At 52.8% G+C, this 27017-nt stretch overlaps 3 protein-coding genes across 6 annotated transcripts; 1 reads left to right on the top strand and 2 right to left on the bottom strand.

Moving 5' to 3' along the window:
* Nucleotides 1–9975: 9975 nt before the first annotated feature.
* Nucleotides 9976–21625, bottom strand: LOC105495484 (tubulin folding cofactor B). 2 transcript variants are annotated; one of them, XR_011617469.1, is made up of 6 exons: nt 21339–21625; nt 20828–20971; nt 15395–15491; nt 14041–14680; nt 10398–10470; nt 9976–10253 (listed from the first exon to the last, which is right to left on the bottom strand). XR_011617469.1 is itself a non-coding variant. In XM_011765107.3 (6 exons), exons 1-6 carry the CDS (start codon nt 21450–21452, stop codon nt 10139–10141), a joined length of 735 nt encoding a protein of 244 aa, XP_011763409.1. In that variant the 5' UTR covers nt 21453–21625; the 3' UTR covers nt 9976–10138. The 2 variants fall into 2 exon arrangements, 1 of the variants encoding a protein (XP_011763409.1); XM_011765107.3 differs by having other exon boundaries at nt 14489–14680.
* A 421-nt stretch (nt 21626–22046) lies between these two features.
* On the top strand, nt 22047–23259 carry LOC105495483 (RNA polymerase II subunit I). Of its 3 annotated transcripts, none has more exons than XR_011617470.1 (6): nt 22047–22186; nt 22271–22325; nt 22507–22634; nt 22722–22822; nt 22905–22956; nt 23156–23259. XR_011617470.1 is itself a non-coding variant. In XM_011765106.2 (6 exons), the coding sequence occupies exons 1-6, from the start codon at nt 22128–22130 to the stop codon at nt 23216–23218; spliced, it is 378 nt and encodes a 125-aa protein (XP_011763408.2). In that variant the 5' UTR covers nt 22047–22127; the 3' UTR covers nt 23219–23259. The 3 variants fall into 3 exon arrangements, 2 of the variants coding, with proteins under 2 accessions (XP_011763408.2, XP_070942513.1); XM_011765106.2 differs by having other exon boundaries at nt 22561–22634; nt 22722–22796; XM_071086412.1 differs by having other exon boundaries at nt 22722–22796.
* Nucleotides 23260–23261: 2 nt separating this feature from the next.
* On the bottom strand, nt 23262–26018 carry LOC105495482 (ovo like zinc finger 3). Its single transcript, XM_011765105.3, has 4 exons — nt 25864–26018; nt 25725–25789; nt 24009–24213; nt 23262–23520 (listed from the first exon to the last, which is right to left on the bottom strand). Exons 1-4 carry the CDS (start codon nt 25955–25957, stop codon nt 23312–23314), a joined length of 573 nt encoding a protein of 190 aa, XP_011763407.2. The 5' UTR covers nt 25958–26018; the 3' UTR covers nt 23262–23311.
* Between the last annotated feature and the right edge of the window lie 999 nt (nt 26019–27017).

Genomic DNA, 27017 nt, shown 5'->3' with positions numbered 1-27017 from the left:
CAGATTTCTGTCTTCTCCACTAGAATGTGAGCTTGCCGTGGACCGGGATTTCTCTCTTTTTTTTTTGGAGATGGAGTTTCACTCTGTTGCCCAGGCTGGAGTGCAGTGGCGCAATCTCGGCTTACTGCAACCTCTACCTCCTGGGTTTAAGCAATTCTCTGCCTCAGCCTCCCGAGTAGCTGGGATTATAGGCGACTGCCACCACACTCAGTTAATTTTTGTATTTTTAGTAGAGATGGGGTTTCACCATCTTGGCCAGGCTTATCTTGAACTCCTGACCTCAGGTGATCCACCCGCTTGGCCTCCCAAAGTGCTGGGATTACAGGTGTGAGCCACCATGCCCGGCTGGGCCGGGATTTCTATATGTCTTGTTCACTGCTATGTACTTACTCATAGGTATGTATCCAGTTCCTAGAACAGTGGTTGGCACATCATAGGTGCCCAGTAAACGTTTGTTGAATGAATGAATGAATGAATGAATATATTTTGTGTGTATTTTCTCACTGGATTTTCAGCATCAGCAGTGAGACAGTAGGGCAAGCATTACTAATGCCCTCCACCATCTCCTAGGCTCTGTTGAACTCAGGCATAGTTATGTGACTTACTTTGGCCAATAAAACGTAAGTAGAAGTGTTGGATGTAGAACACTTTAAATGCTCCTTGTAGAAGTATTTCAAAACCAGTGCAACCACTGCACTCCAGCCCAGTGGACACAGCAAGACCTTGTGTTTGTGGCCGGCGCAGGGGAAGGCAGTGCAGAATGCTCCATGCTCTGTTTTCTGCTGCCCCGGCCACACTAGGAGCTGAGCAAACCTGGAGGTGCCACATGAAGGAAGAGGGCTGAGCCCTGACATCGAGGACTTCTGCCCTCAATAGTCACCCAGACCCATAGCTAACTTTGTATGAGCAAAAAATTTTTTTCTTGGCCTGGTGCGGTGGCTCACACCTGTAATTCCAGCACTTTGGGAGGCCAAGGCAGGCAGATCACTAGGTCAGGAAATGGAGACCAGCCTGGCCAATACGGTGAAACCCCATCTCTACTAAAATTACAAAAATTAGCTGGGTGTGGTGGTACATGCCTGTAAGCCCAGCTACTCGGGAGGCTGTGGCACGAGAATCACTTGAACCCAGGAGGCAGAGGTTGCAGTGAGCCAAGATTGCAGCACTGGACTCCAGCCTGGTGACACAAGACTCCATGTCAAAAAAAGTGAAACAGGGTCTCACTTCATTACCCAGGCTGGAGTGCAGTGGCACAATTATAGCTCACTGCAACCTCAAACTCCTGGGCTCGAGGGATCCTCCTGCCTCAGCCTCCAGAGTAGCTGGGATTACAGGTACACCACCACACCTGAATAATTTTTTTATTTTTTGTGAGGACCAGATCTCACTATGTTGCCCAGGCTGGTCTTGAACTCGTGGCCTCAAGTGATCCTCCCACCTCAGTGCCCCAAAAGTGCTGGGATTACAGGCATGAGTGACCACGCCCAGCCCATGATTGCTTTATGGCCATGGCTTGCCAAGGCCTCTCACAACCCTCGGAGAAAGAAATTAACATGAGAGGAAGTGGATGTTCAGAGAGAGTCACTTGCCGGAGGCCACACAGTAGATGGCAGAGCATGGCTGATGCCAAGTTGTTATGCGATGACTAATCCAGGTAGCTGTCCGACCTCTGCCTTCCCTTCAGCAGGTCAGCACTGCTCTGTTCCCTCTCCTGTCACCAGGCTTCCTTGCGGCCAGGCTCTTGTACCGGCTGTGACCCTGCAGGATCTCCTCTCCTATTGTTTTTCTTTGGAGTCAATCCCCTGATAAAAATGATTTGCTTGGGCCAGGCGCGGTGGGTGTAATCCCAGCACTTTGGGAGGCCAAGGTGGGTGGATCACTTGAGGTCAGGAGTTCGAGACCAGCCTGGCCAACATGGCAAAACCCCATCTCTACTGAAAATACAGAAAAAAATAACCAGGTGTGGTGGCAGGCACCTGTAATTCCAGCTACTCTGCAGGCTGAGGGAAGAGAATCGCTTGAACCCAGGAGGTGGAGGTTGCAGTGAGCCGAACAAAACAAACAGAAAAAAACAAAACAAAAAAATTATTTGTATGGCCAAACTAGTCAAGCCTCTGAATCTCCTGCTAGGCTCATCTGTGTACTTCCTTGTCAAATCCAGTTTTAGCAAAGAACCCTGCTAAGTCAGTTTAGCAAGAACCCTCTCCCATCTTTGACATCTGATCAGGTTCCTCATCCTCCACCAGCCCCCAAGTGATGTCTGATAACCTGGGCGTGTCTTCAGCAAGAATCCTGTTAGGTTGGTTGAGCCAGAATCCCCCCTTACCCCTGACATTTCGTCTTAGTAACTTTCCATCCACTGCACCCCACCCTGATCCTGGGCTGTGAATTCCCACTTCCCCATGCAGTATTTGGAGTTGAGCCCAACCTGTCTTCCTCACTGCAAGCCCCTGCCACTGTGGCCCCTCTCTCTATCGTAATGGCTCTGAATAAAGCCTTCCTTTCCTGTGCCTTATTTTATTTTATTTATTTATTTGATTTGATTTAATTTAAATTTTTGAGATGGAGTCTCGTTCTGTTGCCTAGGCTAGAGTGCAGTGGCATGATCTCGGCTCACTGCAAACTGCCTCTGGGGTTCAAAAGATTCTCATGCCTCAGCCTCCCCAGTGGCTAGGATTACAGGCGTGGGCTACCACACCCAGCTAATTTTTGTGTTTTTAGTAGAGATGGGGTTTCACTGTTTTGGCCAGGCTGGTCTCGAACTCCTGACCTCAAGTGATCTGCCTGCCTCAACCACCCAAAGTGCTGGGATTACAGGTGGGAGCCACCATGCCCAGCTCTTCCTGTGCTTTAACAACTGTTGTTGAATAATTTTTTTTTCCTTTTTTTTTTTTTTTGAGACAGGATCATGCTCTGTCACCCAGCCAGACTGGATTGCAGTGGCACAATCTCGGTTCACTGCAACCTAAGCCTCCCAGGTTCAAGTGATTCTCCTGCCTCAGCCTCCCGAGTAGCTGGGATTACAGGTGCCTGCCACCACGCCTGGCTAATTTTTGTATTTTTAGTAGAGATGGGGTTTCGCTGTGTTGGCCAGGCTGGTCTGGAACTCCTGACCTCGTGATCTGCCTGCCTCAGCCACCGGGGTTCACGCCATTCTGCTGCCTCAGCCTCCCAAGTAGCTGGGACTACAGGTGCCCACCACCATGCCTGGCTAATTTTTTTGTGTTTTTAGTAGAGACGGGGTTTCACCATGTTAGCCTGACTGGTCTTGATCTCCTGACCTTGTGATCCACCCACCTCGGCCTCCCAAAGTGCTGGAATTACAGGCGTGAGCCACCGCTCCTGGCCTAGGAATTTTCATTAATATGCCAGTCCATGATAACCTGTATAAAAGGAACCTCTTGGGCATTACTTTCTGGGTTTTTGGTTTGTTTGTTTTCAGAAACAGGGTCTTGCTCTGTCATCCAGGCTGGAGTGTCGTCGTGTGATCATATATCTCACCACAGCCTTGAATTTCTGGGCTCAAGCTATCTTCCAGCCTCAACCTCCTGAGTAGCTAGGACTGCAGGTGTGTGCCACCATGCCCAGCTAATTAAAAAACTTTTTTTTGTACAGATAAGGTCTCATTATGTTACCTAGACTGGTCTATTCCTGGGCTCAAGAAATCCTCCCCTCTTAGCCTCCCAAAGCAGTGAGATAACATGTGTACCACTGTGCTTGGCCTGAATTTTTAATTTTAAAATATATTTTGTGAGCTGTGCTTAGTAATGCACACCTGTAGTCCTAGCTACTTAAGAGGCTGAGGCAGGAGGATCACTTGAACCTAGGAGTTTGAGACCAGCCTGGGCAACACAGAAAAACTCCATCTTTACACATAATCAAAAAGTTAGCCAGTACTCAGGAGGCTGAGGCATGAGAATCGCTTGAGCCTGGGAAGTTGAGTCTGCAGTGAGCTGTGATTGCGCCACTGCACTCCAGTCTGGCTGGGTGACACAGCATGACCCTGTCTTAAAAAAAAAAAAACAAAACAGTCAATTGCTGTCACCTGCAGCCCAGGTGACAGTGCGAGACTCCATATCAAAAAAAAAAAAAAAGAAAGAAAGGCTGGGTGCAGTGGCTCACACCTGTAATTCCAGCACTTTGGGAGGCCGAGGCGGGTGGATCGCGAGGTCAGGAGATTGAGATCATTCTGGCTAACATAGTGAAACCCCGTCTCTACTAAAAATACAAAAAAATTAGCCGGGTGTGGCAGGGGGTGCATGTAGTCCCAGCTATTCGGGAGGATGAGGCAGAAGAATCACGTGAACCCAGGAGGCAGAGCTTGCAGTGAGCTGAGATTGCGCCACTGCACTCCAGACTGGGTGACAAAGCGAGACTCCATCTCCAAAAGATAATAATAATAATAATAATAATAATAATAATAAATAAAAAAATAAATATGCTGAGGTTTATTTTTTATTTTATTTTTTTTAGACAGAGTCTTGCTCTGTCACCCAGGCTGGAATGCAATGGCGTGATCTCGGCTCACTGCAACCTCTGCCTCTCAGGTTCAAGCGATTCTCCTGCCTTAGCCTCCTGAGGATTTAGATAATACTTAATGCAGCAGTAGGTAATTGGAATACAGGTGCCTTAGGTGTCTATTACTGCTAGTACATTAACACCAAAATTTAACAATTTAGGCCAGGTGCAGTGGCTCACACCTGTAATCCCAGCATGTTGGGAAGCTGAGGTGGGAAGATTGCTTAAGGCTGCTCTGACGGCACCTGTGAATGACCACTGCACTACAGGCTGGGCAACAGAACAGACCATTTCTAAAACAAAAAAATCCCCAAACAAGGAGAGGCACAGCAACCAATTAGAAAGGGTCCAGTCAACCTAAGCAGGCATGATAGGGATGGCTCTTCTGCTTGAACAAGGAAAGTCATCTGATATGAAAGTCATCTGGGCCGGGCGCGGTGGCTCAAGCCTGTAATCCCAGCACTTTGGGAGGCCGAGACGGGCGGATCACGAGGTCAGGAGATCGAGACCATCCTGGCTAACACGGTGAAACCCCGTCTCTACTAAGAAATACAAAAAAACTAGCCGGGCGAGGTGGCAGGCGCCTGTAGTCCCAGCTACTCGGGAGGCTGAGGCCGGAGAATGGCGTGAACCCAGGAGGCGGAGCTTGCAGTGAGCTGAGATCCGGCCACTGCACTCCAGCCTGGGCTACAGAGCGAGACTCCGTCTCCAAAAAAAAAAAAAAAAAAAAAAAAAAAAAGATTTAAAAAAAAAAAAAAAAAAAAAGAAAGTCATCTGATATGAACCAATCTGCTTTTTTTATTTTTCTGTTTCCTTGTTCCTGACGAAGCTACTTTACAAAAACCAACCATTCTGCCATGCCCAGTGCAGCTAGGTGGCATGATGCCCAGTTCATGTATCAATAATAAATGCCAATCATATCTCTAAACTAAATTTGTTGAAAAAAAATTTTTTGGCCGGGCACGGTGGCTCAAGCCTGTAATCCCAGCACTTTGGGAGGCCGAGACGGGCGAATCACGAGGTCAGGAGATCGAGACCATCCTGGCTAACACGGTGAAACCCCGTCTCTACTAAAAAATACAAAAAAAACTAGCCGGGCAAGGTGGTGGGCGCCTGTAGTCCCAGCTACTCGGGAGGCTGAGGCAGGAGAATGGCGTAAACCCGGGAGGCGGAGCTTGCAGTGAGCTGAGATCAGGCCACTGCACTCCAGCCTGGGCGACAGAGCGAGACTCTGTCTCAAAAAAAAAAAAAAAAAAAATTTTTTGGAGACAGAGTCTCACTCTGTCGCCCAGGCTGGAGTGCAATGGCAGGATCTGGGCTTACTGCAAACTCTGCCTCCTGGGTTCAAGCAATTCTCCTGCCTCAGCCTCCCAAGTAGCTGGGATTACAGGCGCCCACCACCACACTCATGTTATTTTTGTTAGAGATGGGGTTTCGCCATGTTAGCCAGCTGGTCTCCAACTCCTGACCTCAGGTGATCTGCCTGCCTTGGCCTCCCAAAGCGCTGGCTGAAAAAAAAATTTTAATACATGCAATGTTTTTTTTAAATGAATAAACATTTAAAATCCTAAGGTTCTTTTTTTTTTTCTTCGACATGGAATCTCCCTCTGTCACCCAGGCTGGAGTGCAGTGACACTATCTCAGCTTACTGCAACCTCCACCTCCAAGGTTCAAGTGATTCTTCTGCCTCACCCTCCTGAGTAGCTGGGACTACAGGCATGCACCACTATGCCCGGCTAATTTTTGTATTTTTAGTAGAGACGGGGTTTCACTATGTTGGCCAGGCTGGTCTTGAACTCCTGACCCCATGATCCGCCCGCCTCAGCCTCCCGAAGTGCTGGGATTACAGGCGTGAGCCATGGCACCCAGCCTAAAATTCTAAATTTCTAATGTGGCTAATTTCTACAGATAAAGCTCTTTGAGGTCCTCAATAACTTTCAAGAGTGTAAAGAGGTCCTGAGACACAAAAGTTTAAGAGCCGCTTGTCTAGGCTGGGTGTGGTGGCTCACACCTGTAATCCCAGCACTTTGGGAGGCTGAGGCAGGAGGATCAGTTGAGGTCGGGAGTTTGAGACCAGCCTGACCAACATGGTGACACTCTGTCTGTACTAAAAATACAACTTAACTAGGTGTGGTGGCGAACACCTGTAATCTCAGCTATTTGACAGGCTGAAGCAGGAGAATCACTTGAATCAGAGGTTACAGTGGGCCAAGATGACGCCACTGCACTCCAGCCTGGGCAACAGAAAGAGGCTGTCTCAAAAAAAAAAAAAAAAAAAACAGAACTGCTCGTCTAAACATCAGCTGTTACTGCAGGACCAGGACACTGAGGTGGAGAATTGCCTTTTGAGTTTAGTAACGAGGAAGGGCTTTTGCAATTATGAAAAAAAAAAAAAAAGTTGTTTTTGTGGAGCGGAGAGAGGGAGAAGGAGGAAGTAACATATAACACCAGACCTCTTTTCTGAAGTTTGACTATGGTTTTATAATAGATGGATCAGGCTGACAATGCAATTGACAAAAATTCTCTGCTTTGCTAAACTTTAGTAATGCTTCCAAACCTTCTCCTGGGCCCATGTATTTACTTCCTTGTTTATTTATTTATTTGAGACAGAGTTTCCCTCTTGTTGCCCAGGCTGGATGGAGTGCAGTGGCACGATCTCAATCTCGGCTTACTGCAACTTCTCCCTCCTGGGTTCACGCAATTCTCATGCCTCAGCCTCCTAAATAGCTGGGACAACGCGCCACCACGCCCGGCTAATTTTTGTGTTTCTAGTAGGGATGGTGTTTCATCATGTTGGCTAGGCTGGTCTCAGACTCCTGACCTCAGGTGATCCACCTGCCTCGGCCTCCCAAAGTGCTGGGATTAGAGGCGTGAGCCACCCTGCCTGGCCTGCAGCATTATTTCTTTCCTTTTTTTTTTTTTTTTTTGAGACTGAGTCTTGCTCTGTCACCCAAGCTGGAATGCAGTGTCATGATGTCAGCTCCCTGCAACCTCCTCCTCCAGGGTTCAAGCAATTCTCCTGCCTCAGCCTCCCAAGCAGCTGGGACTACAGGCACATGCTGCCATGTCCAGGTAATTTTTTGTATTTTCGTAGAGATGTGGTTTCACCGGATTACTCAGGCTGGTCTCCAACTCCTGAGCTCAGGCAATCGGCCCGCCTCAGCCTCCCAAAGTGCTGGGATTACAGGCGTGAGCCACGGCGCCCTGCAGCATTCTTTCTAATAAAACTTTTCTTTTTCAAGCTTATGCTGTCCTCAGTAAATTCTTCTTACTGTTAGAAATAAGTTCTCGGTGCCACAGAGAGAGACCAGCACTCAGGAAAAAAGTTTCTTAGCAAGGCAAAGTTTACTTCTGCAGAAGGGTGCTGCCCGGACCTGTACCAAAACCACACCTAACAAAGGAGAGCAGGGGTTTTTAACCCCATTGGCTAGGCTTGGACCTCACAATCTAAGCTGATTCCCATTGGCTATTTCAAATAGAGGCGGGTATGGGTTGCAGCGGCGAGGAGGGGCAGTTTCCCCGGGAAGGACAGTTTCCGCAGGAAGGGCAGTTCACAGAACGAAGGACAAGGAAGTTAGATATTTGAAGAGGAACTCATCCTGTCTAACATTACCAACACTTTAGCTCCCGGGGCTCTGACATCTCGCCCGGCGAAAGAGATTTCTTTTTTTAGATGGAAACGCCTTGTGCTTGAACAGGCTTGGGAGCGGACCAGGAGCCCGGGAAAGGGACCAGTAGAGATGCAGGAGGACAGGAAGGAGGCCCAGCCGGCTCCAGCCACTAAGGGAGCTCGATCGCCTCACTTCCACTGTGGCCAGAAAGTTAGCTTCGGCGCCTCCCCTGGGACGCTGGTTCCCCGCCTCGGATTAAGCTCGGTTGTCTACACCAGATGCCTCGCGCCTGCGCTGTACCGCCCTTAGCGGAGCGCGGAGCCAAATGCCTACATCCCACAATCCCCCGTACCGCCGGGAAGAGCGAGACCTCAGCTTCCAGCTTTGGGCAAGACCAGGCCCAGTTTTCTGGAAAATGCCGTTTGCGTTCCAGGCTGCTTCTGCTGTCTTTGAGACTACGCGTCCCATAATGCACCATGCGCGCAGCGTCTGAACGGTGCGCTGCTGCCCCCTCATGGCAGCTAGGTGGTCATTACCGAGGCTAGGCACGCTAAGGTTGCGGGATCTGGGAGGCTAGCCCAAGTCCTGGGAACTCCTGGGAATTCCCGCCCGACCCCAAACTTTGGGCAGGAAAGGTGGGGTGTTGACGGGAAACGGCGAAAGACTTGCAGACAGGGCCCCTGTGAGGATTAAAGGAAACCAGCCTAGTAACTGCTGGCTGTATACAATCCTTAATAATGTGACACGCCATGCGCTGGTGTCGTGGTGTCGGCCCTTTTTTTTTTGAGATGGAATCTCGCTCTGTCACCCAGGCTGGAGTCCAGTGGTGTGAACACAGCTCACTGCAGCTTCTGCCTCCCCAGGCTCAGGTGATCCTACCACCTCGCCTTCCAAGTAGCTGGGACTACAGGTGTGTGCCACCACACCCAGCTAATTTTTTGTTGTATTTTTTGTAGAGATAGGGTTTCTTGCCACGTTGTCCAGGCTGGTCTTAAACTCCTGAACTCAAGTGGTTTGCCCTCCTCGGCCTCCCAAAGTGCTGGGATTATGGGCAGAGCCACCATGCCTGGCTTTTTTTTTTTTTTTTTTTGAGACGGAGTCTCACTATCGCCAGGCTGGAGTGCAGTGGCACGATCTCAGCTCACTGCAATCTCCACCTCCCAGGTTCAAGCCATTCTCCTACTTCAGCCTCCTGAGTAGCTGGGATTACAGGCACATGCCACCACACCCAGCTAACTTTTGTATTTTTAGTAGAGACAGGGTTTCACCATGTTGGCCAGGATGATCTCGATCTCCTGCCTCGACCTCCCAAAATGGTGGGATTACAGGCGTAAGCCACTGTGCTCGGCCTCTTTTTCTTTTTTTTTGGTTTTGAGACAGGGTCTTGCTCTGTCATCCAGGCTGGAATGCAGTGGTGCCATAACTCACTGTAGTGTCGACCTTCTGGGCTCAGGTCATTCTCCCACCTCAGCCTCCCAAGTAGCTGGGACTACAGGCATGCGCCACCATACCTGACTCATTTTTTGTATTTTTGGTATAGATGAAGTTTTGCCATGTTGCCCAGGCTGGTCTCAAACTCCTGGGCTTAAGCGACCTGCCAGCTCAGTCTCTCAAAGTGCTGGGATTACAGGCAAGAGCCACTGTGCCTGGCTGAGTTGTACATCATTTTTAAAGGCAAAGACTATCCCCTCCCTTCCCTTCCCCTTCTTCCTGGTAGCTACAGCAGATGAGGTGGGAATGAGAAGATGGGGGAGTAGCAAGATATAAGGACATGGAGGCTGGCCCCTGATACAGAAGGGTCACTATTTACCCAGTGGGTCCCCAAATCATCAAGTTCTCCAAATCCTTTCCGGGTTTCTAGTGAATTTAATGCACGAGTGTCAAAAATCAATAGCAGAGGAAAAAATGAATAAAATTAAAATGGGGTCAGGAGAAAAGGGCCATGGGCACACACAGGAGGGGCAGTCAGTGGCCGAGTTAGGAGCTGGAGCAGTGGAATTCCTTGGGTGTCATATCTCGTCCAACCCGTAGTCCTCCTCTGGGAAGTCCCCCACCGTCACGACTGCTGGCTTGACAAAGGCGCCATACTTGGCCTGGCATTCGAAGTAGCGTTTCCCATTCACACTGCAGGACAGGATGGGGGTGGGTGTGGTCAGAGGATCCTCACATGGCTCCACTCCAGGTGCTGGCATGGGCAGCTCAGCCAGCAGCATGCATGGACTTACACACAAACGCACGCACAGACACCTGAGTGGGAATTCTTGTTACCTGCCATCATTTTTCCCCAGTGGCTCATCATAGCGGACACCAATCCAGTAGCCAGGCTTGAAATCTGTGAGACCTGCCCACAGAAGAGAAATCCCCATTAAACTTCTGGACATAGAAGAAATCCCATGAAATTTCAGGATCACCCTGGATCCGTGTCGGCCCATGTCTTGGTGAAAACCAATTCTTGCTACCTCCACTGCTACCACTAGAACCATCTCCATCTCCTGTCCAGACTAATATGGTAGCCACTTCACTGGTGTCCCTGCTCCCGCCCCTGTCCCCCATTCACTGGGTGAAGACACCAGCCAGTGAGGGCTCCATAAAAACCTAAAGTGGATGGCACTGCTGCCTTGCCAGAGGGAGAGGCTTCAGAATAAATCCAACCTGCTGACAGCTTGATCTTGAACTTCTAGCCTCCATTACTGTGAGAAATAACTTTCTTTTAAGTCACCTAGTGAGTGGCACTTTGTTAGCAAACTAATACACAATACTCAGCGACAAAAGACAGCATCCCAATGAAAAAGCAAGCAGAGGAATATACAAGGAACTCAAAGAACTCAACACCCATCCCGCAAAAAAAAAAAAAATCCCATTAAAAAGTGGGCAACACGAAGTTGAGGCAGCAGTGAGCCATGATCATGGCCAAAGGATATGAACACACATTCCTCAGATGACACACTGGCCAGGCACGGTGGCTCACGCCTGTAATCCCAGCACTTTAGGAGGCCAAGGAGGGTGGATCACGAGGTAAGGAGATCGAGACCATCCTGGCTAACACGGTGAAACCCCATCTCTACTAAAAATACAAAAAATTAGCCGGGTGTGGTGGCAGGCACCTACAGTCCCAGCTACTCCATAGGCTGAGGCAGGAAAACCATTTGAACCTGGGAGGCGGAGGTTGCAACGAGCTGAGATCGCACCACTGCACTCCAGCCTGGGCACAAAGCAAGACTACGTCTCAAAAGAAAAAAAAAAAAAAAACCCCGACATACTGCTGGGCACGGTGGCTCATGTTTGTAATCCTAGCCCTTTAGGAGATCCACGAGCCTCAGGTGGATCACTTGAGTCCAGGAGTTTGAGACCAGTCTGGCCAACATGGCAAAACCCTGTCTCTACAAAAAATAAAGAAATTAGCCAGGTGTGGTGGCGCTCGCCTGTAATCCCAGCTACTCGGGAGGCTGAGGCATGAAAATTACTTGAACCCGGGAGGCAGAGGTTGCAGTGAGCTGACAGCACCACTAAACTCCAGCCTGGGTGACGGAGTGGGACTCTGTGTCAAAAAACAAGAAACAAAAGGCAAAGGATCTGAATAGACAATTTCTCCAAAGAAGATACACAAATGGCCATGAAAAGATGCTCAACATCATTAGCCCCCAAAAAAGTGCAAATCAAAACCATAATGATGTTCCCCTTCACACTCAGTGGATGACTATAAGCAAAAGACAGACTCAAGTGCTGGTGAGGATGAGGCCAAGATGGGACTCTTGTGCGCTGCTGGCGGGAATGAAAAATGCTGCAGTGGCTGTGGAAAGCAGTGCGGCAGGTCCTCAAAAAGTCAAGCACAGAGCTACCACGTGGCCCAGGGATTCCATTCCTAGGCACAGATAAATTAAAACAAATGTCCACACAAAAATTTATTTACTTTTTTTGAGATGGAGTCTTGCATGGTCACCCAGGCTGGAGTGGAGTGGCGTGATCTTGGCTCACTGCAACCTCCACCTCCCGGGCTCAAGCGATTCTCCTGCCTCAGCCTTCCGAGTAGCTGGGCTCACAGGCACGTGCCACCACGCCCAGTTAATTTTTGTATTTTTAATAGAGATGGAGTTTCACCATGTTGGCCAGGCTAGTCTCAAACTCCTGACCTCAGGTGATCTGCCAACCTTGACCTCCCAAAGTGCTGGGATTACAGGCATGAGCCACCGCGTCCAGCCACATAGAAATTTATACAAGAATGTTCAGGCCGAGCATGGTGGCGCACGCCTGTAATCCTAGCACTTTGGGAGGCTGAGGCAGGATGATCACTTGAGCAGGAGGAGCTTGGAGACCAGCCTGGGCCACATAGCGAAACCCCATCTCTACAAAAAAACTGCAAACCTTTAGCTGGGGGTGGTGATGAGTGCCTGTAGTCCCAGCTACTCAGGAGGCCGAGGTGGGAGGATGGCTTGAGCCCAAGAGGTTAAGGCTGAAGTGGCCAAGATCACGCCACTGCATTCCAGCCTGGGCAACAGCCACATCCTGTCTCAAATTAGAACAAAAAAAAAAAAAAAAAAGAAGAAGAAGGTTCATAGCAGCATTATTCATAATAGCCAAAAAGTGGAAATGGCCCTAATGTCCACTAACTGGTGACTGGATAAAATGTGGTCTATGCGTTCAATGCAGGACTATTTGGTAACACTGTGGCACTGACACAGACATGCCATGGATGCAACCTGAAAGCATTCTGCTCAGTGGAAGCAGTCAGTCACAGATTGCACGATCCTATTCCTATGAAACATCCGGAATCGGCAAATTAGAGACAGAACGTAAATTAGTGGCTGCAGATGACTGGGGGATGGGTACACACAGGCATAAAGACGGAAATAACAGATAGTGGGGATGCCAGAAGCGGGAGGGTGGTGAGGGTTGAAAAATTACCTATTGGGTACGATGTTCACAATTTGGGTCATGGGTACACTAGAAGCCCAGTCCCCACCCACTAGCAGGCAACACACCCATGTAACAACACCACATGTACCCCCTGAAATCTTTTTTTTTGAGACAGGGTCTCGCTTTGTCACCCAGGCGGCAGTGCAGTGGTGCGATCATTGCTCACTGAAGCCTCACCTCCTCCCACCTCAGCCTCCCAAGTAGCTGGGGTACCTATAGGTGCTCACCACCACACCTGACTAAAGTCTTGTGGGATTTTTTTTTTTTTTTTTTTTGTAGAGACAGAGTCTCATTATGTTGCCTAGACTGGTCTTAAATTCCTGGGTTTGGCCAGGCGCGGTGGCTCAAGCCTGTAATCCCAGCACTTTGGGAGGCCGAGACGGGCGGATCACGAGGTCAGGAGTTCGAGACCATCCTGGCTAACACGGTGAAACCCCGTCTCTAATAAAAAAAATACAAAAAACTAGCCGGGCGAGGTGGTGGGCGCCTGTAGTCCCGGCTACTCGGGAGGCTGAGGCAGGAGAATGGCGTAAAAACCCGGGAGGCGGAGCTTGCAGTGAGCTGAGATCCGGCCACTGCACTCCACCCTGGGCGACATAGCGAGACTCCGTCTCAAAAAAAAAAAAAATAAATAAAAAAATTCCTGGGTTCAGGTGATCCTCCTGTCTCAGCCTCCCGAAGTGCTGGAATTACAGGTGTGAGCCACTGCACCCAGCCTTTGTTTTGAGACTGGGTCTTTCTCTGCTGCCCAGGCTGGGGTGCAATGACACAATCATAGCTCCCTGTAACCTCCAACTCCCGGGCTCAAGCAAGCCTCCCACCTTGTTCTCCCAAAGTGCTGAGATTACAAGCGTGAGCCATCATGGCTGGCCTGTTCTTTTTTTAAAAAATCCACATTGCTCTCCACTGTGACACCACCCTGCCCATGCCCCTGACTTCACTTCTCCCCTCTCCTCCCGCTCCCCTTCCCTGGGTGAACCTCCTACGCTCTGCTCACCCGCACCGGCTACTCCTTCTGGTAGGAACTCTGCCTTCCTTTTCACCTGGCTGCTGCCCCCTTTCCTTCAGATGCTCCCAGGTGCTTCCTCTGGGCTCACACAGCCCCCTGTGTTAGTTCCCCTCACTCCCGCCCTGGTCACGCCGCCCGTTTCCCCACTGCGACTGGCACTGTGCTCCACGCTTCCAAGCGCACAGTCTGCGTGGCTCGGGCCTCTGCTGCCTCCCTCGCTGGACAGATCACTCCACCTGTGCCTCCCACTTCCCTCCACAAACACTGGGCGGTCAGTGTCGGCCGATGGTTCCACCACCTCCAGGGACTGAGATCGTTTCGAACCCCCCCACCCCACGCCCCAAGGCAGAGCGTGAGGTCTCCGAGGCTCCACTGCGTGCACAACGTTTCCTCCCGGCCTTGCAGCCCGGGACCCCGGGGCCCGCGGACCACGTACCTACATACATGACGGTGCCCCGGCGGGGGGAGTGCCCCGCCGCCCGCACCTCACAGCGGCTGCCCACGGGGATGGAGCTGGCCTGGGCCTTCTCCTCAGCAAGGCGCTGGGCGGCCTCGGCCTCTTGCTGAGCCCGCTCCTCCTCGTTGTAGCGGCCGAGCTTGCTGCGCTTCAGGAAGGAGCGGACCGTGTCTGTGGGCGGAGGGGGCTGGAGTCAGTTAGGGTATCGGCCGGGCCTAACATGATGGCGCTCCACCCACGAAGGGCCCATGTTCATGGAGGAACTCTCTCTTCCAGGTGACAAAGGGCTGTCACCCAAGCCCCAGGTCTCCCACCACAGCCTTAGCCTCTCCCAGGACTCCTAGGGCCTCGCCACAATCAGAAACGGAAGGGGTGCCGCGTGCACCCCTCACCACAGGACCCATGGTCTCTCACCCCTTCAGCACACATCTGCCTTCATCATCCGCCTTCCTTCGGCTCTGAGGCCCCGTCTCCCCCACACTCTGATCCGTCCCAGGTGCCCTCACTGACCGCCACCCTGGCCACTCACATTCCACCTGTGCTGCCCTTCACACCCCATCCGACCTCTCCATGTCTCCTTCTGACCCTGACTGCTGCCCCCAACACCCAGCCCCCACACTTACCCCTCAACTCCCTCCACTTTCCCAGCCCTCCCCCCACCACGTCTGACTGCCCACACCCCCCGACACCTCCCGGCCCCCATTCCCACCCCAGACCCCCGCCTGTCCCCACTCCCAGCCTCACCCCTACATCCTCCCAAGCTCTCGGTCCCCACTGCCCACACCACTGGCCTCCCTGCGGTGGCCCTGTCTACCCTGCCCGCCCCCACACCTGCACATACTCCCTCTGGCCCCCACGCACCTCTCGGCGCCCACCTGCCCGTACCTTGCCTCTGGTCGTAGGCTTCTTGTGAGATCGTGTACTTCTCCACCCGGGACACGTCCTCATACTCACCAAGGCGGGCGCCGCTGTGGTCAATGACCTGTGTGAGAGGAGGGGCTCCGTGGGGATCAGGGTCTGGCCAGGGAAGCCTGGGTGCTGGGTGCAGGGACTTCAGTGTCTCCCATCTGGGAAAAACGCATCTCCCTTCCTCGCCTGTACGGCAGCCTTCTCTCCTCTCCTGAGCCCCGCGGAAGGGAGAAGTAGCTACCTACACTGGCCGCCTCCCCTTCCTCACCCCCATCCAAGCTCCCGGAGACGGCCTCTGTACCCAGAAGTCCCCCACTTGCCGGCATCAACATCACCAAGGGCCCCAAATTCACGGAGTCCAACCAGCAGAGCTCGGGCCTTGCCCACAGCCCTGTGCATGGCGCATCTCCTGCTGGGGCTCTGGGACTCTCCTATGCTGGCCCCAACCACAGGCCCCAGAGCATCTCTTCCTGTTCTGCCCCTCGTATTCATTCACTCATTGGGTTCTGAGCTCCCAGGGGCCCAGATGGGCCTCATGCTGGGGACTCAGTGCAAACACAGACACACTCTGTCCTCAGGCTGTGCTCATTGTGCAGCGAGAAGGCCAACCACAAAGGAACAGGTACCTGTGAAACACCGGAGGATGGCTATGGAGAAAAATACAACAGAGAAGAGGCTTAAGGAGCGTGGGAGAGCAGGCTTCCCAAAAGAGGGGATGTTTGAGCCAAGGCCAGAAGGATGAGCATGAATGGCAGGTGCAGATGGCCACAGGTAGAAATGTCCTTCATGCTCTGGAGTGGGGGGCGTGGGTGGGGTGGAGGAAGCCAGAGCGAGAGTGGAAGACACAAGGGACTGCTGTAGACTTTGGGTTTTGTTTTTTTGACGGAGTCTCGCTCTGTCGCCCAGGCTGGAGTGTGGTGGTGCGATCTCAGCTCACTCTGCCTCCCCCTAAGTTCAAGTGATTCTCCTGCCTCAGCCTCCCGGGCAGCTGGGACTACAGGCATGCACCACCACGCCTGGCTAATTTTTGTATTTTTGGTAGAGACAGGGTTTCGCCATGTTGACCAGGCTAGTCTCAAACTCCTGACCTCAAGTGATCTTCCAGCCTCTGCTTCCCAATGTGCTGGGGGGGATTACAGGCATCAGTCACCGACCTGGCCTAGACTTTGGGTTTTATCTGGAGCGAGCTGCCGCCAGGGCACGGCTCTGAGATAAGAGGGCCCTGGCCTGACTCAGGTGGTCCCAGGCTCCCTCTGGCTGAGATGGGGAGCAGGGAGGCCAGGGAAGAAGTTGCCAGGATGGCGAGGTTGGGGGAAGGATGGAGGCTGGACCAAGGTCAGGGAAGTTTTTGTAGATGGAGCTGACAGGATTTGATGAGAGAATGGATGTGGGGGTGAGGGAGAGAGCGGGGCCCAAGGAACACCCTGAGGCATTTGGCCTAAGCCACTGGGCTAACATGGCAAAATAGGAATGGGCTTTATTTCCAGATCAAGCATCACTGAGAATTTCTGCTATGTTGAGAATTTTCACAAATTTGAAGTTCTATTATTTTTAAACAATGAATATGGGTGATATTTATTTATTTATTTATTTTTTTTGAGACGGAGTCTTTGCTCTGTCACCCAAGCTGGGGTGCAGTGGCGCGAACTCGGCTCACTACAAGCTCCGCCTCCTGGGTTTACGCCATTCTCCAACCTCAGCCTCCCGAGTAGCTGGGACTACAGGCGCCCGCCACCTCGCCCGGCTAGTTTTTTTTGTACTTTTAGTAGAGACGGGGTTTCACCGTGTTAGCCAGGATGGTCTCGATCTCCTGACCTTGTGATCCGCCCGTCTCGGCCTCCCAAAGTGCTGGGATTACAGGCGTGAGCCACCGCGCCCGGCCCGGGTGATATTTATAAAAAGAATTTTAGAAAACGTAAAAATTCCCCGGTGGCTCCACCTCTAGAACTCCTTCCTTGAGTGGCCTGGGAGGTCTGTGTGTACCTGAACCACCTGGTATGAAACCTGCTCAAAGAAACCACTGCCTATGAGATACCTATGAACACCCGCACCCCTCAGCTTCAGCTGCCCAGGGTGGTCCAAAGGCTCAGTCCTGTGCACCCAGCAGAGGCCTAACCCACAGCTCCAGGCCTCGCCCCCTCATCTGAACTCTCACAGCAGCCCCCTCCTGGTCTTCCTACTCTTCCTGTCCTCCACCATCTGTTCCCCACACACAACCAGAGGGGCACCTGAGCCACGTCAGGGTCCTCCCCGGCTTCCATGCTATTTAACCACAGAAGTGGCCTGTCTTAATCCCCACCATGCTCCCTCCCACCTTGGAGTGTTTGCTGTGCCCCATTCTTAGGGCACCCCTTCTCCATCTTCAGTTAACTTTTTTTTTTTTTTTTTTTAAGATAGGATCTCGCTTTATCATCCAAACTGGAGTGCAGTGGCATGATCTCGGCTCACTGCAACTTCCAGCTCCTGGGTTCAAGTGATCCTCCTGCCTCAGCCTCCTGAGTAGCTAGGATTACAGGCAGCTGCCACCACGCCCAGCTAATTTTTGTATTTTTAGTAGAGATGGGGTTTCACCCTCCGTGGGGAAAAGAAAGAGCGATCTGACTGTTACTGTGTCTGTATAGAAAGAAGTAGACATAAGAGACTCCATTTTGTTCTGTATTTGAGATGCTGTTAATCTGTGACCCTACCCCCAACCCTGTCCTTGCTGTGCTGTCTCAAGGTTTAACAGATTTTGGGCTGTGCAGGGTGTGCTTTGTTAAACAAGTGCCTGAAGGCAGCTTGCTGGTTAAAAGTCATCACCATTCTCTTAATCTCAAGTACCCAGGGACACATACACTGCGGAAGGTCGCAGGAACCTCTGCCTAGCAAAGCCAGGTATTGTCCAAGGTTTCTCACCATGTGATGGTCTGAAATATGGCCTCGTGGGAAGGGAAAGACCTGATCGTCCCCCAGCCCGACACCCGTGAAGGGTCTGTGCCGAAGAGGACTAGTGTAAGAGGAAAGAAGGTCTCTTGGCAGTTGAGATAGAGAAAAGCATCTGTCTCCTGCCCGTCCCTGGGCAATGGAACATCTCGGTGTAAAACCCGATTGTATGTTCTATTTACTGAGAAAGCAGAAAACCGCCTTACGGCTGAAGGTGGGACTTGCTAGCGCAATGCTGCTCTTTATGCACTAAAAAGGTTTATGGAGATATTTGCATATGCATATCAAGGCACAGCACTTTTCCTTAAACTTATGTCACAGAGATCTTTATTCATATGTCTTACTGCTAACCTTCTCCCTATGATGATCCTCTTATCCTGCCACTTCCCTTTTCTCAGATGGTAAAGATAATGATCAATAAATACTGAGGGAACTCAGAGACCAGTGCTGGTGTGGGTCCTCTGTATGCTTAGCATGGGTCCCCTGGGCCCACTTTTTCCTTCTCTATACTTTATCTCTGTGTCTCATTTCTTTTCTCAAGTCTCTCGTTCCACCTAATGAGAAATGCCCACAGGTGTGGAGGGGCAGGCCACCCCTTCAACCCTCTCTACTAAAGAGAAGTGGTGGTGCACGCCTGTAATCCCAGCATTTCGGGAGGCCGAGGTGGGTGGATCACCTGAGGTCAGGAGTTCGAGACCAGCCTGACTAACATGGTGAAACACCATCTCTAATAAAAATACAAAAATTAGCTGGTCGTAGTGGCGGGCACCTGTAATCCCAGCTACTCAGGAGGCTGAGGCAGGAGAATCGCTTGAACCGGGGAGGCAGCGGTTGCAGTGAGCCGAGATCACACCACTGCACTCTAGCCTGGGGGACAAAGCAAGACTCCATCTCAAAAATAAATAAATTCTACCCTGAAGCTAAGTTTTCTCTTCTGCAAAATGGGGATAATTACATTATCCTTGTGGTCTTACTTTATGGATTCAATTCATCATTCAACAATGATTCACAGGGCTGGGCAAGGTGGCTCATGCCTGTAATCCCAGCACTTTGTGAGGCCAAGGTGGGCGGATCACTTGAGGTCAGGAGTTCAAGACCAGCCTGGCCAATATGGTAAAACCCCGTCTCTACTTAAAATACAAAATTACAAAATTAGCTGGGTGTGGTGGTGCACACCTATAATCCCAGCTACCAGGGCGGCTGAGGCAGGATAATAGCTTGAACCCAGGAGGCAGAGGTTGCAGTGAGCTGAGATCGCACCACTGGATTCCAGCCTGGGGAACAAGGGCCGGAAACTCTGTCTCAAACAAAACAAAACAAAAAACATTCACGGACTATCCTCCCTGTCCCAGGCACTGTTCCAAGTACTGGGGACACAGCAGTGAATTATAGTGATCAAAATTTCTGCCCTCAGGGCAATCGAATCCGGGGAGGCAGAGAGTAAATAAACCAGATGAGAGAAATCCAGAGTGTGTCAGAGGGGAATCATTGGTAAACACAAAAATCTAAAATAAAGCAAAGAAGGGAAAAAGAATGAGGTGAACATTAACACTGAGGCCAGTGAAGGCTTCGCTAGAATGGTGACACTTTAAGACAGGAAGGAAGGGTGAGGCACGCAGGCATATGACAAAAGAACCATTCAAGTAGAGGATCCAGAGGCAGTGCTCACCTGGGATGTGCAAAGAGCAATGTGGCTGCTACAGACTGAGTGAGGTGGGGAGGGAATAAGGACAGAAAGGGGCCGGGCTTGGTAGTTCACGCCTGTAATCCCAGCACTTTGGTAGGCCAAGGTGAGCTGATCACTCGAGGTCAGGAGTTCCAGACCAGCTTGGCCAACATGGCAAAAACCCGTCTCTACTAAAAATACAAAAATTAGCTGGGTGGGTGCCTGTAATCCCAGCTACTTGGGAGGCTGGGGCATGAGGATTGCTTGAACCCAGGAGGTGAAGGTTGCAGTGAGCCCAGATCGTGCCACTGCACTCCACTCCAGACTGGGCGACAGAGTGAGACACTGGCTCAAAAAAAAAAAAAAAAAAAAAAAGACAGAAAAGACGTGGTGAGCGGATGCACAAAGTCCTCTGTGTTCTGGCTTATCCCAAGCTGTCCAGCCTGGTCGTTCACTGCGACCTACCTGACATTCTAGGCCTCTGTATCCCCTGCTCCCTCCTTTCCACCTCTTTCTCTTAAGTCACCCTTTCCTCATCCCTCAGCTCAGACATCCCTTCCTCCAGGAAGCCCTCTCTGATTGTCCCAGGTGGTCAGGCACCTCTCCTGGGTGGCCCCAGCCCCCTGGGATTTCCTGATCCCAGCCCAAACCACTCTAGGCTATTCCTGTCTAAAGATGGGTCTGTCACTCCTCAGGCTGCACTGGAGGCTCCACGGGGGCAGGACCTATCTTGCGTATGACTGAGGGCAAAGTCCAGCAAGTGCCTGTTGAATAGCCAAATGAATGGTGGGGCGGGGAAGTGTCCCAGGTAGAGTCCTCACGTGGATGCGGCAGCCGTCATCTACAGGGTAGGAGCCCAGCAGCGCATCCTCTTGATCCAGCTTGCTGTAGAACTTGTCATCAACACCATACAGCTCCAGTTCCATGCAGGAAGCAGGGCTGCCCACCAGCAACTCCAGTTTACACTGCGAGGAGGAGGCAGGGTGAGGAGAAGGAGGCCAGGGGCCCCGTCCCTTGCATCAATGACCATCGCCACGTCCCTGTTCCTCCAAAATACCCCCCAGTCAGGACGCACGGGGCCGCACTCCGGCCCCTCGCCTCTTGCCCCCGCCCTCTGGACCGTCGGATTTTTCGCTGGACCCGCCCCTCGTCTCTTCACTCTCGGGTTCTCTCCGGACCCGCTCCGCCGCGACTGAGTTCCCAGACTCCGCAGCCTGGGATCACCTCCAGGGCCGCCCAGTCGTTCCCCGGTCCCTCCCCGCCTCCCCATTTGGGGAACCCCCCCATTTCTTCTTCGCCCCGCCCCTCCGGACCCCGCCCCTATGGCCACACCTTGAACTCAGCGATGGTGAGGCTGCGGCTGTACCGCTTCTCTGAGCGGAAGGTGTTGAGGGAGCTGCTGATGAAAACGGTCACCGTGGGTGCCGACACCCCCGTCACCTCCATCTTGCCGCGCCCTGCCGGGGCCTGCAGCGCGGTCGCTCCGCAGCCGCCACCGCCGCCGCTGCTGGGCTATCAGCCCCGCCTCCTGTTCCGGGCCTGACCAATCCGCGCTCTCCTGCCAGGAGCGTCCGCCAATCGCCCCCGTCCCTTCCCCACCGCCAGAAAGAGGGTTCTCCTTATTCCTAGGCTAGCCCAGCCAATCCAGAGAGGCCTTCCATAGTTCACGGTTCTTCCAATAGCGACCGGGAAAGGACCACAGCAAGCGGCGAAGACTGAAGCCGGGAGGGAGGACTGGCAAGAGCTCTCTCAGTGCGCGAAGGGCAACTCGCGCATGCGCGCTGGCCTTCAACCAAGTCAAGCGCCATGGCTTCTTTCCTGGGTGCTCAGCGTTTTGCGGCTTACAGTGCGCATCGTTTTCCTGGCTCTGGCACTCAGATCCATACTATTCTGTAAACTAAGGCGGCGATGCCCAAAAATTGGAAGCAATTACTCTAGGATATCAAAAGATTGACGCAAGCCATGAAACCTCCGCGCGGAGAGAGCCGCGCCCAAGGCCGCGGGGAGCCAGCACGTGTGCGCAGCTCCGCCCACTTTTGGCGAAGCACCTAGGCCTGGCCCCTCCCGCGACCTGTAGCGCGGCGGAGCAAGCGCAGAAGGTTGGGCGGGCTGCGCGTCGCCATGGAGCCCGACGGGACCTACGAACCGGGCTTCGTGGGTATTCGCTTCTGCCAGGAATGGTGAGGCGGAGGGAGCGGGTGATGTTAGAAAGGGGGCGAGGAATGGCTCCAGGACTAACCCCTGGCACGTCCCCCTCCCCATAGTAACAACATGCTGTACCCCAAGGAAGACAAGGAGAACCGCATTCTGCTATACGCGGTGAGCGCTCGGGTCTTCCCCGTCCGGTCCACACAAGTGGCCCCGCCCTGCCCCCTGCCTCTGTGACCGGATTCCCTGTTCGCCCCCCCGCTGCACCCCAAGTGATCCTGACTCTCCTGCCCATCACCAAAGACAGTCCTGTCGTCATACCCTCCGGGATCACCCTGCCCTCTCCTCCCAGTCTTATCTGGAATCCCGCCATGACTCCCTTACCCCCACACTCGCCCTCTGGCAGTGCCGGAACTGTGATTACCAGCAGGAGGCCGACAACAGCTGCATCTATGTCAACAAGATCACGCACGAAGTGGAGTGAGTGGCGGGCCCTGAGCTGGGGGCGGGGGTGTTGGCTCTGGAGGCTGGGTCGGAGAGTCATTTTGCACCCCCACGTTCCTGCAGCGAACTGACCCAGATTATCGCCGACGTGTCCCAGGACCCCACGTTGCCGCGGACCGAGGACCACCCGTGCCAAAAGTGAGCGCTCAGCTGGTACTGGGGAGGTAAAGTGAGGCTCGTTCTCACTGGGCGAAGGGAGGAGGGAAGGTTGCCAAGCTTCCAGTGACCGAGCTCCCACCCCCTCAGGTGTGGCCATAAGGAGGCTGTGTTCTTCCAGTCGCACAGTGCCCGGGCCGAGGTAAGTGGCACGAGGGCTTCTTAAGTATCTGGGGCTTGTTTGGTCCTTCCCCGGGGCGGGGATATCAATATGGGTGACCCAGCGCTTCTTGGAACCCTGGGCCGGACCCTTACGTATTGGTGAAGTTCTCTTGCCTGTTCTTTTGGGGTGAGGCGCTCCTGGGTCCAAACCCTTCCTAACCATGCATCATTTCTGCCAGGATGCTATGCGCCTGTACTACGTGTGCACAGCCCCACACTGTGGCCACCGCTGGACCGAGTGACCTCCCCTCTCCCCCGAGTGTAATAAACACCAGATTCCATGCGTGAGTTTCCTGTGTTTATTTGCCTCGTGGGGAGGACGCTGGCACACCGTATCAGGCTGCGCGGTGCAGGGCGCGGTGCTGTGCGTAGGTGTCCGGCCGGGAGCTGGTGAAGCCACAGTCCTCGCACACGTGCAGCTTCTCGCGACGCTCGCGGTAAGCGTAGCTGGCCGGCTGCCCGTGCACCTTAGCAAGGTGAGCTTCCAGGGAGCAGCGCTGCGTAAACGCTTTCCCGCAAGCACTACAGCGGAAGGGCCGGATCCCTGCACAGATGGGCGCAGAGGGGAGGGCTGGACAGAGAGGGCAATGGGCTCTGGACTAAAGCGCCCCTACCCTGCTTTCCAGCCTTGAGCATTTGCGTTCCCTATTCCGAGCTCTTCAGACTCTTCCACCCATGACGCACCATCTGCTACCCTCACCCCGTGCAGACATGGGCCAGACACCTTTGTCCCCACCCTCCCTCACCAGGATGCTCTGTCCCCTGGGGGATGGAGAGGGAGGCCTTCCCTTGCCCTTCGATCTGGAGCCTGAATCGTATAACCGGCATCCGTCTGCACTCTGCATCCCTTGACAGGCCCCTATTTTCCTGCCACCTTACACCCACCCACTGGGGTCCGAGAGACATCATGTCTCGATTCCCCATACCCCACATACACAAACCTCGGACTCTCCACAGCCCAGCACCTCTCTCCATTTCCTTCCATCCCCACCTGGGGCCCAGCAACTTTTCCCTGTCCCTGCCACTGCTCACCAGTGTGAGTCCTCATGTGGCGCTTGAGATCGAAGGCGTCATGAAAGCCCTTGCCACAACAACGGCACAGGTGGCGGCGCACAGGGCTGTGGCACTTGAGGTGCCTTGTCAGCATGCGCTGCAGAGGGAAGGCCTTAGGGCAGAGCGGGCAGCCCAGCGTCCCTGGGCCCCTGGGAGCAGAGGTCAGGTTGTCCTGTGTGGGCTGCTGGAGGGATGCAAGAGTTATTAGCCCCTCTGGCTGGACCCCACCCACCCTTTGTTACTCTGCAAATGGGTATTTACAGAGTGCCCAGAGCCACCAAGGAAGATTAGGAAGGCAGGTGGGAGACAGTGATTAGTGTGTGTACCTGTCACTCTCCAGGGCCTTCCCTCACTATCCCATGGCCCTTACTTTCTCTATACCAATCCCATCTTCTGATGTGACATACACTTTTTTTTTTTTTTTTTTTTTAAAGACAGAGTCTTGCTGTGTCTCCCAGGCTGGAGTGCAGTGGTACGATCTCAGCTCACTGCAACCTCTGCCTTCCGGGTTCAAGCGATTCTGGTGCTTCAGCCTCCCCATGAGTACACGATTACACGATTATAGGCATGCACCACCATGCCCAGTTAATTTTTGTATTTTTTGTGGAGTTGGGGTTTCACCATGTTGACCAGGCTGGTCTCGAATTCCTGACCTCAAGCAATCCACCTGCCTTGGCCTTGCAAAGTGCTGGGATTACAGGCGTGAGCCACTATGCCCGGTCTACTTTTCTAATTTTACTGGGGTTTTTTTTGTTTGTTTTTGAGATGGAGTCTTGGTCTGTTTCCCAGGCTGGAGTGCAGTGGTGCAATCTCGGCTCACTGCAACCTCTGCCTCCTAGATTCAATTGATTCTCCTGCCTCAGCCTTCTGAGAAGCTGGGATTACAGGCGCGTGCCACCATGCCTGGCTTTTTTTTTTTTTTTTCTTTAGACAGAATCTCGCTCTGTCACCCAGGCTGGAGTGCAGTGGTGTAATCTCAGTTCACTACAACCGCTGCCTCCCAGGTTCAAGCGATTCTCCTGCCTTGGTCTCCCAAGTAGCTGGGATTACAGGGATGTGCCACCATGTCTGGCTAATTTTTGTAATTTTAGTAAAGATGAGGTTTCAACCTGTTGGCCAGGCTGGTCTCGAACTCATGACCTCAAGTGATCCACCCGCTTCGGCCTCCCAAAGTGCTGGAATTACAGGCTGGCTAATTTTATTGTCTATACCTGCAGCCCCCAACCAGAATATAAGCTCCTTAAAATTGTGGATTTTTGTCTTATTCCCACTGAATATAACGGCCCATCCCTAGAACAGTGCCTGGCTTTCATGAACATACTACATTCCAGCTGGCGCTTTCCTTCCTCCAATGCATGCACAGCTGAAATAGCCCTTATCTCCCATCGCACTCCTGTTGTCCCATGTCCTGACATAAAACGGTTCATCCACATGTGGGGTTGAATCTTGTTCTGCCCCGCTGGACAGAGAGATCCCTGTGGCTGCCGGCCCTGGTGCCTGGGGTGGGACCTAACGGTAGAGAGCTCACTACTAGGAAAGGAGAGGCATTCCCAACAGAGAGAAGTAGGGGCAGACAGGTCCGGAGGCTGGAGGGCATGTGCAGATGGGCCTGGGGAGCAAGGGACTGTCAGCTTCATTAAGGCTGAGAGCAGGAGGAGCGAAACAGCTGATTTTGCTGGCCAGCTACACACTCACCGCTGTCCATGGATCCCTGACACTGGACGACTGTTGTGCCGGTGGCCTCCTCAGGCTGCTGCAGTCTGAGGAGAGAAGCCAGATGGTGACGCTTTGCGTCTCTCCTGCCCCTTACCTCCAAGCATGGTGAGGGGCCCACCTGGGATATAGGCATCTCCCCGGAGCTGGTCAGGCAGGTGGCTCCAGTTGGGAGGCTGTGGACGCCGACTCCTGACCAGGAAGGCGCGGGGCATGCCCTCTGGAAGGCTCTCCACACACAGGGGCTGCCTCCACCTGCTGTCAGACCTCAGCCCCAGGATGACTATCCCTGGTGGGAAAGGAGGGGAAGCCGCTGAGGAACCTCATTCTCTTCATGCAAATTTCCTGACTGTCCCTGGGAGTGGACTAAGCTGGCTCGGGTTACTCTTGCCCAGGGACCTGCCCATCTTCTCCCAGGTTTTGGAGGTAACCGTCCAGCTTCTGGGGTGGACAAGCACTAGGACCACCAAGCAGGGCCAGGCAAGGGGAGATGGGCCTGGGGAGCTTTTGGGCATAGGAAGAGGGAACAAGGCTCCAGGGGGGTTGAGTGTCTCCCAGGGGTTGAGGGTCTGTTTGCCAGGCAAATCAGTCACCAGGGGACATCCAGCAGCCTGCCTGGTTATTCAAATCACAGCAGCTGTCTGAGGACACTGAAGGGCCCCTCTGCTGTGATTACCCTGCTCTGTAGGGTGCAGGGAGGACAGCAGATCTGGATAAATCAGGGCAAAATGAGGATCCAGGCTGTGCATCCTCAGGCAGGATGCCCCACCTCTCTGATCTTCAGATTCCCAGGGCTAACATTCAGCCAGAAGCACTGTTCAGGTGTAGCAGGCACTAAAATACTAATTTGTTAATAATCTAGACCCTAGTGACTGCCTGGGACAACACTCTCCCTCCCTCCCACAGTCTGGAAAGTAAAAGGGGGTCTCTCTCTTTTTTTTTTTTTTTTTGAGATGGAGTTTCACTCTTGTCACCCACGCTGGAGTGCAGTGTGGCACCATCTTGGCTCACTGGAACCTCCACCTCCCGGGTTCAAACGATTCTCCTGCCTCAGCCTCCCGAGTAACTGGGACTACAGGCATGCACCCCCACGCCCGGCTAATTTTTGTATTTTTGGTAGAGACAGAGTTTCACCATGTTGGCCAGGCTGGTCCTGAACTCCTGACCTCAAGTGATCCTCCTGCCTCAGCCTCCCAAAGTGCTGGGATTACAGGCATGAGTCACTGCACCTGGCCCAAAGGGGGTTTCTTGACACAGCCAGGGGCTCCCAGGACC

This window comes from Macaca nemestrina, chromosome 20 (assembly GCF_043159975.1).
Source record: "Macaca nemestrina isolate mMacNem1 chromosome 20, mMacNem.hap1, whole genome shotgun sequence".
Taxonomy (NCBI): Eukaryota; Metazoa; Chordata; class Mammalia; order Primates; family Cercopithecidae; genus Macaca; species Macaca nemestrina.
Note: the sequence above shows the minus strand (reverse complement) of the source record. Positions and strands in the feature narration are given on the sequence as shown.

Coding starts and splice junctions, on each gene's coding strand:
- LOC105495484 (XM_011765107.3), bottom strand. CDS start 21,452: ATGGAGGTGACGGGGGTGTCGGCACCCACGGTGACCGTTTTCATCAGC. Junction 10,471..14,488: donor GGGCACCGTCATGTATGTAG/GTACGTGGTCCG, acceptor TTCTGTGGGCAG/GTCTCACAGATTTCAAGCCT. Junction 10,254..10,397: donor CTGGGGAAAAATGATGGCAG/GTAACAAGAATT, acceptor CCTGTCCTGCAG/TGTGAATGGGAAACGCTACT.
- LOC105495483 (XM_071086412.1), top strand. CDS start 22,128: ATGGAGCCCGACGGGACCTACGAACCGGGCTTCGTGGGTATTCGCTTC. Junction 22,187..22,270: donor ATTCGCTTCTGCCAGGAATG/GTGAGGCGGAGG, acceptor CCCTCCCCATAG/TAACAACATGCTGTACCCCA. Junction 22,957..23,155: donor CGCACAGTGCCCGGGCCGAG/GTAAGTGGCACG, acceptor CATTTCTGCCAG/GATGCTATGCGCCTGTACTA.
- LOC105495482 (XM_011765105.3), bottom strand. CDS start 25,957: ATGCCCCGCGCCTTCCTGGTCAGGAGTCGGCGTCCACAGCCTCCCAAC. Junction 24,214..25,724: donor TCAGGGATCCATGGACAGCG/GTGAGTGTGTAG, acceptor GCATCCCTCCAG/CAGCCCACACAGGACAACCT. Junction 23,521..24,008: donor CCACATGAGGACTCACACTG/GTGAGCAGTGGC, acceptor CCATCTGTGCAG/GGATCCGGCCCTTCCGCTGT.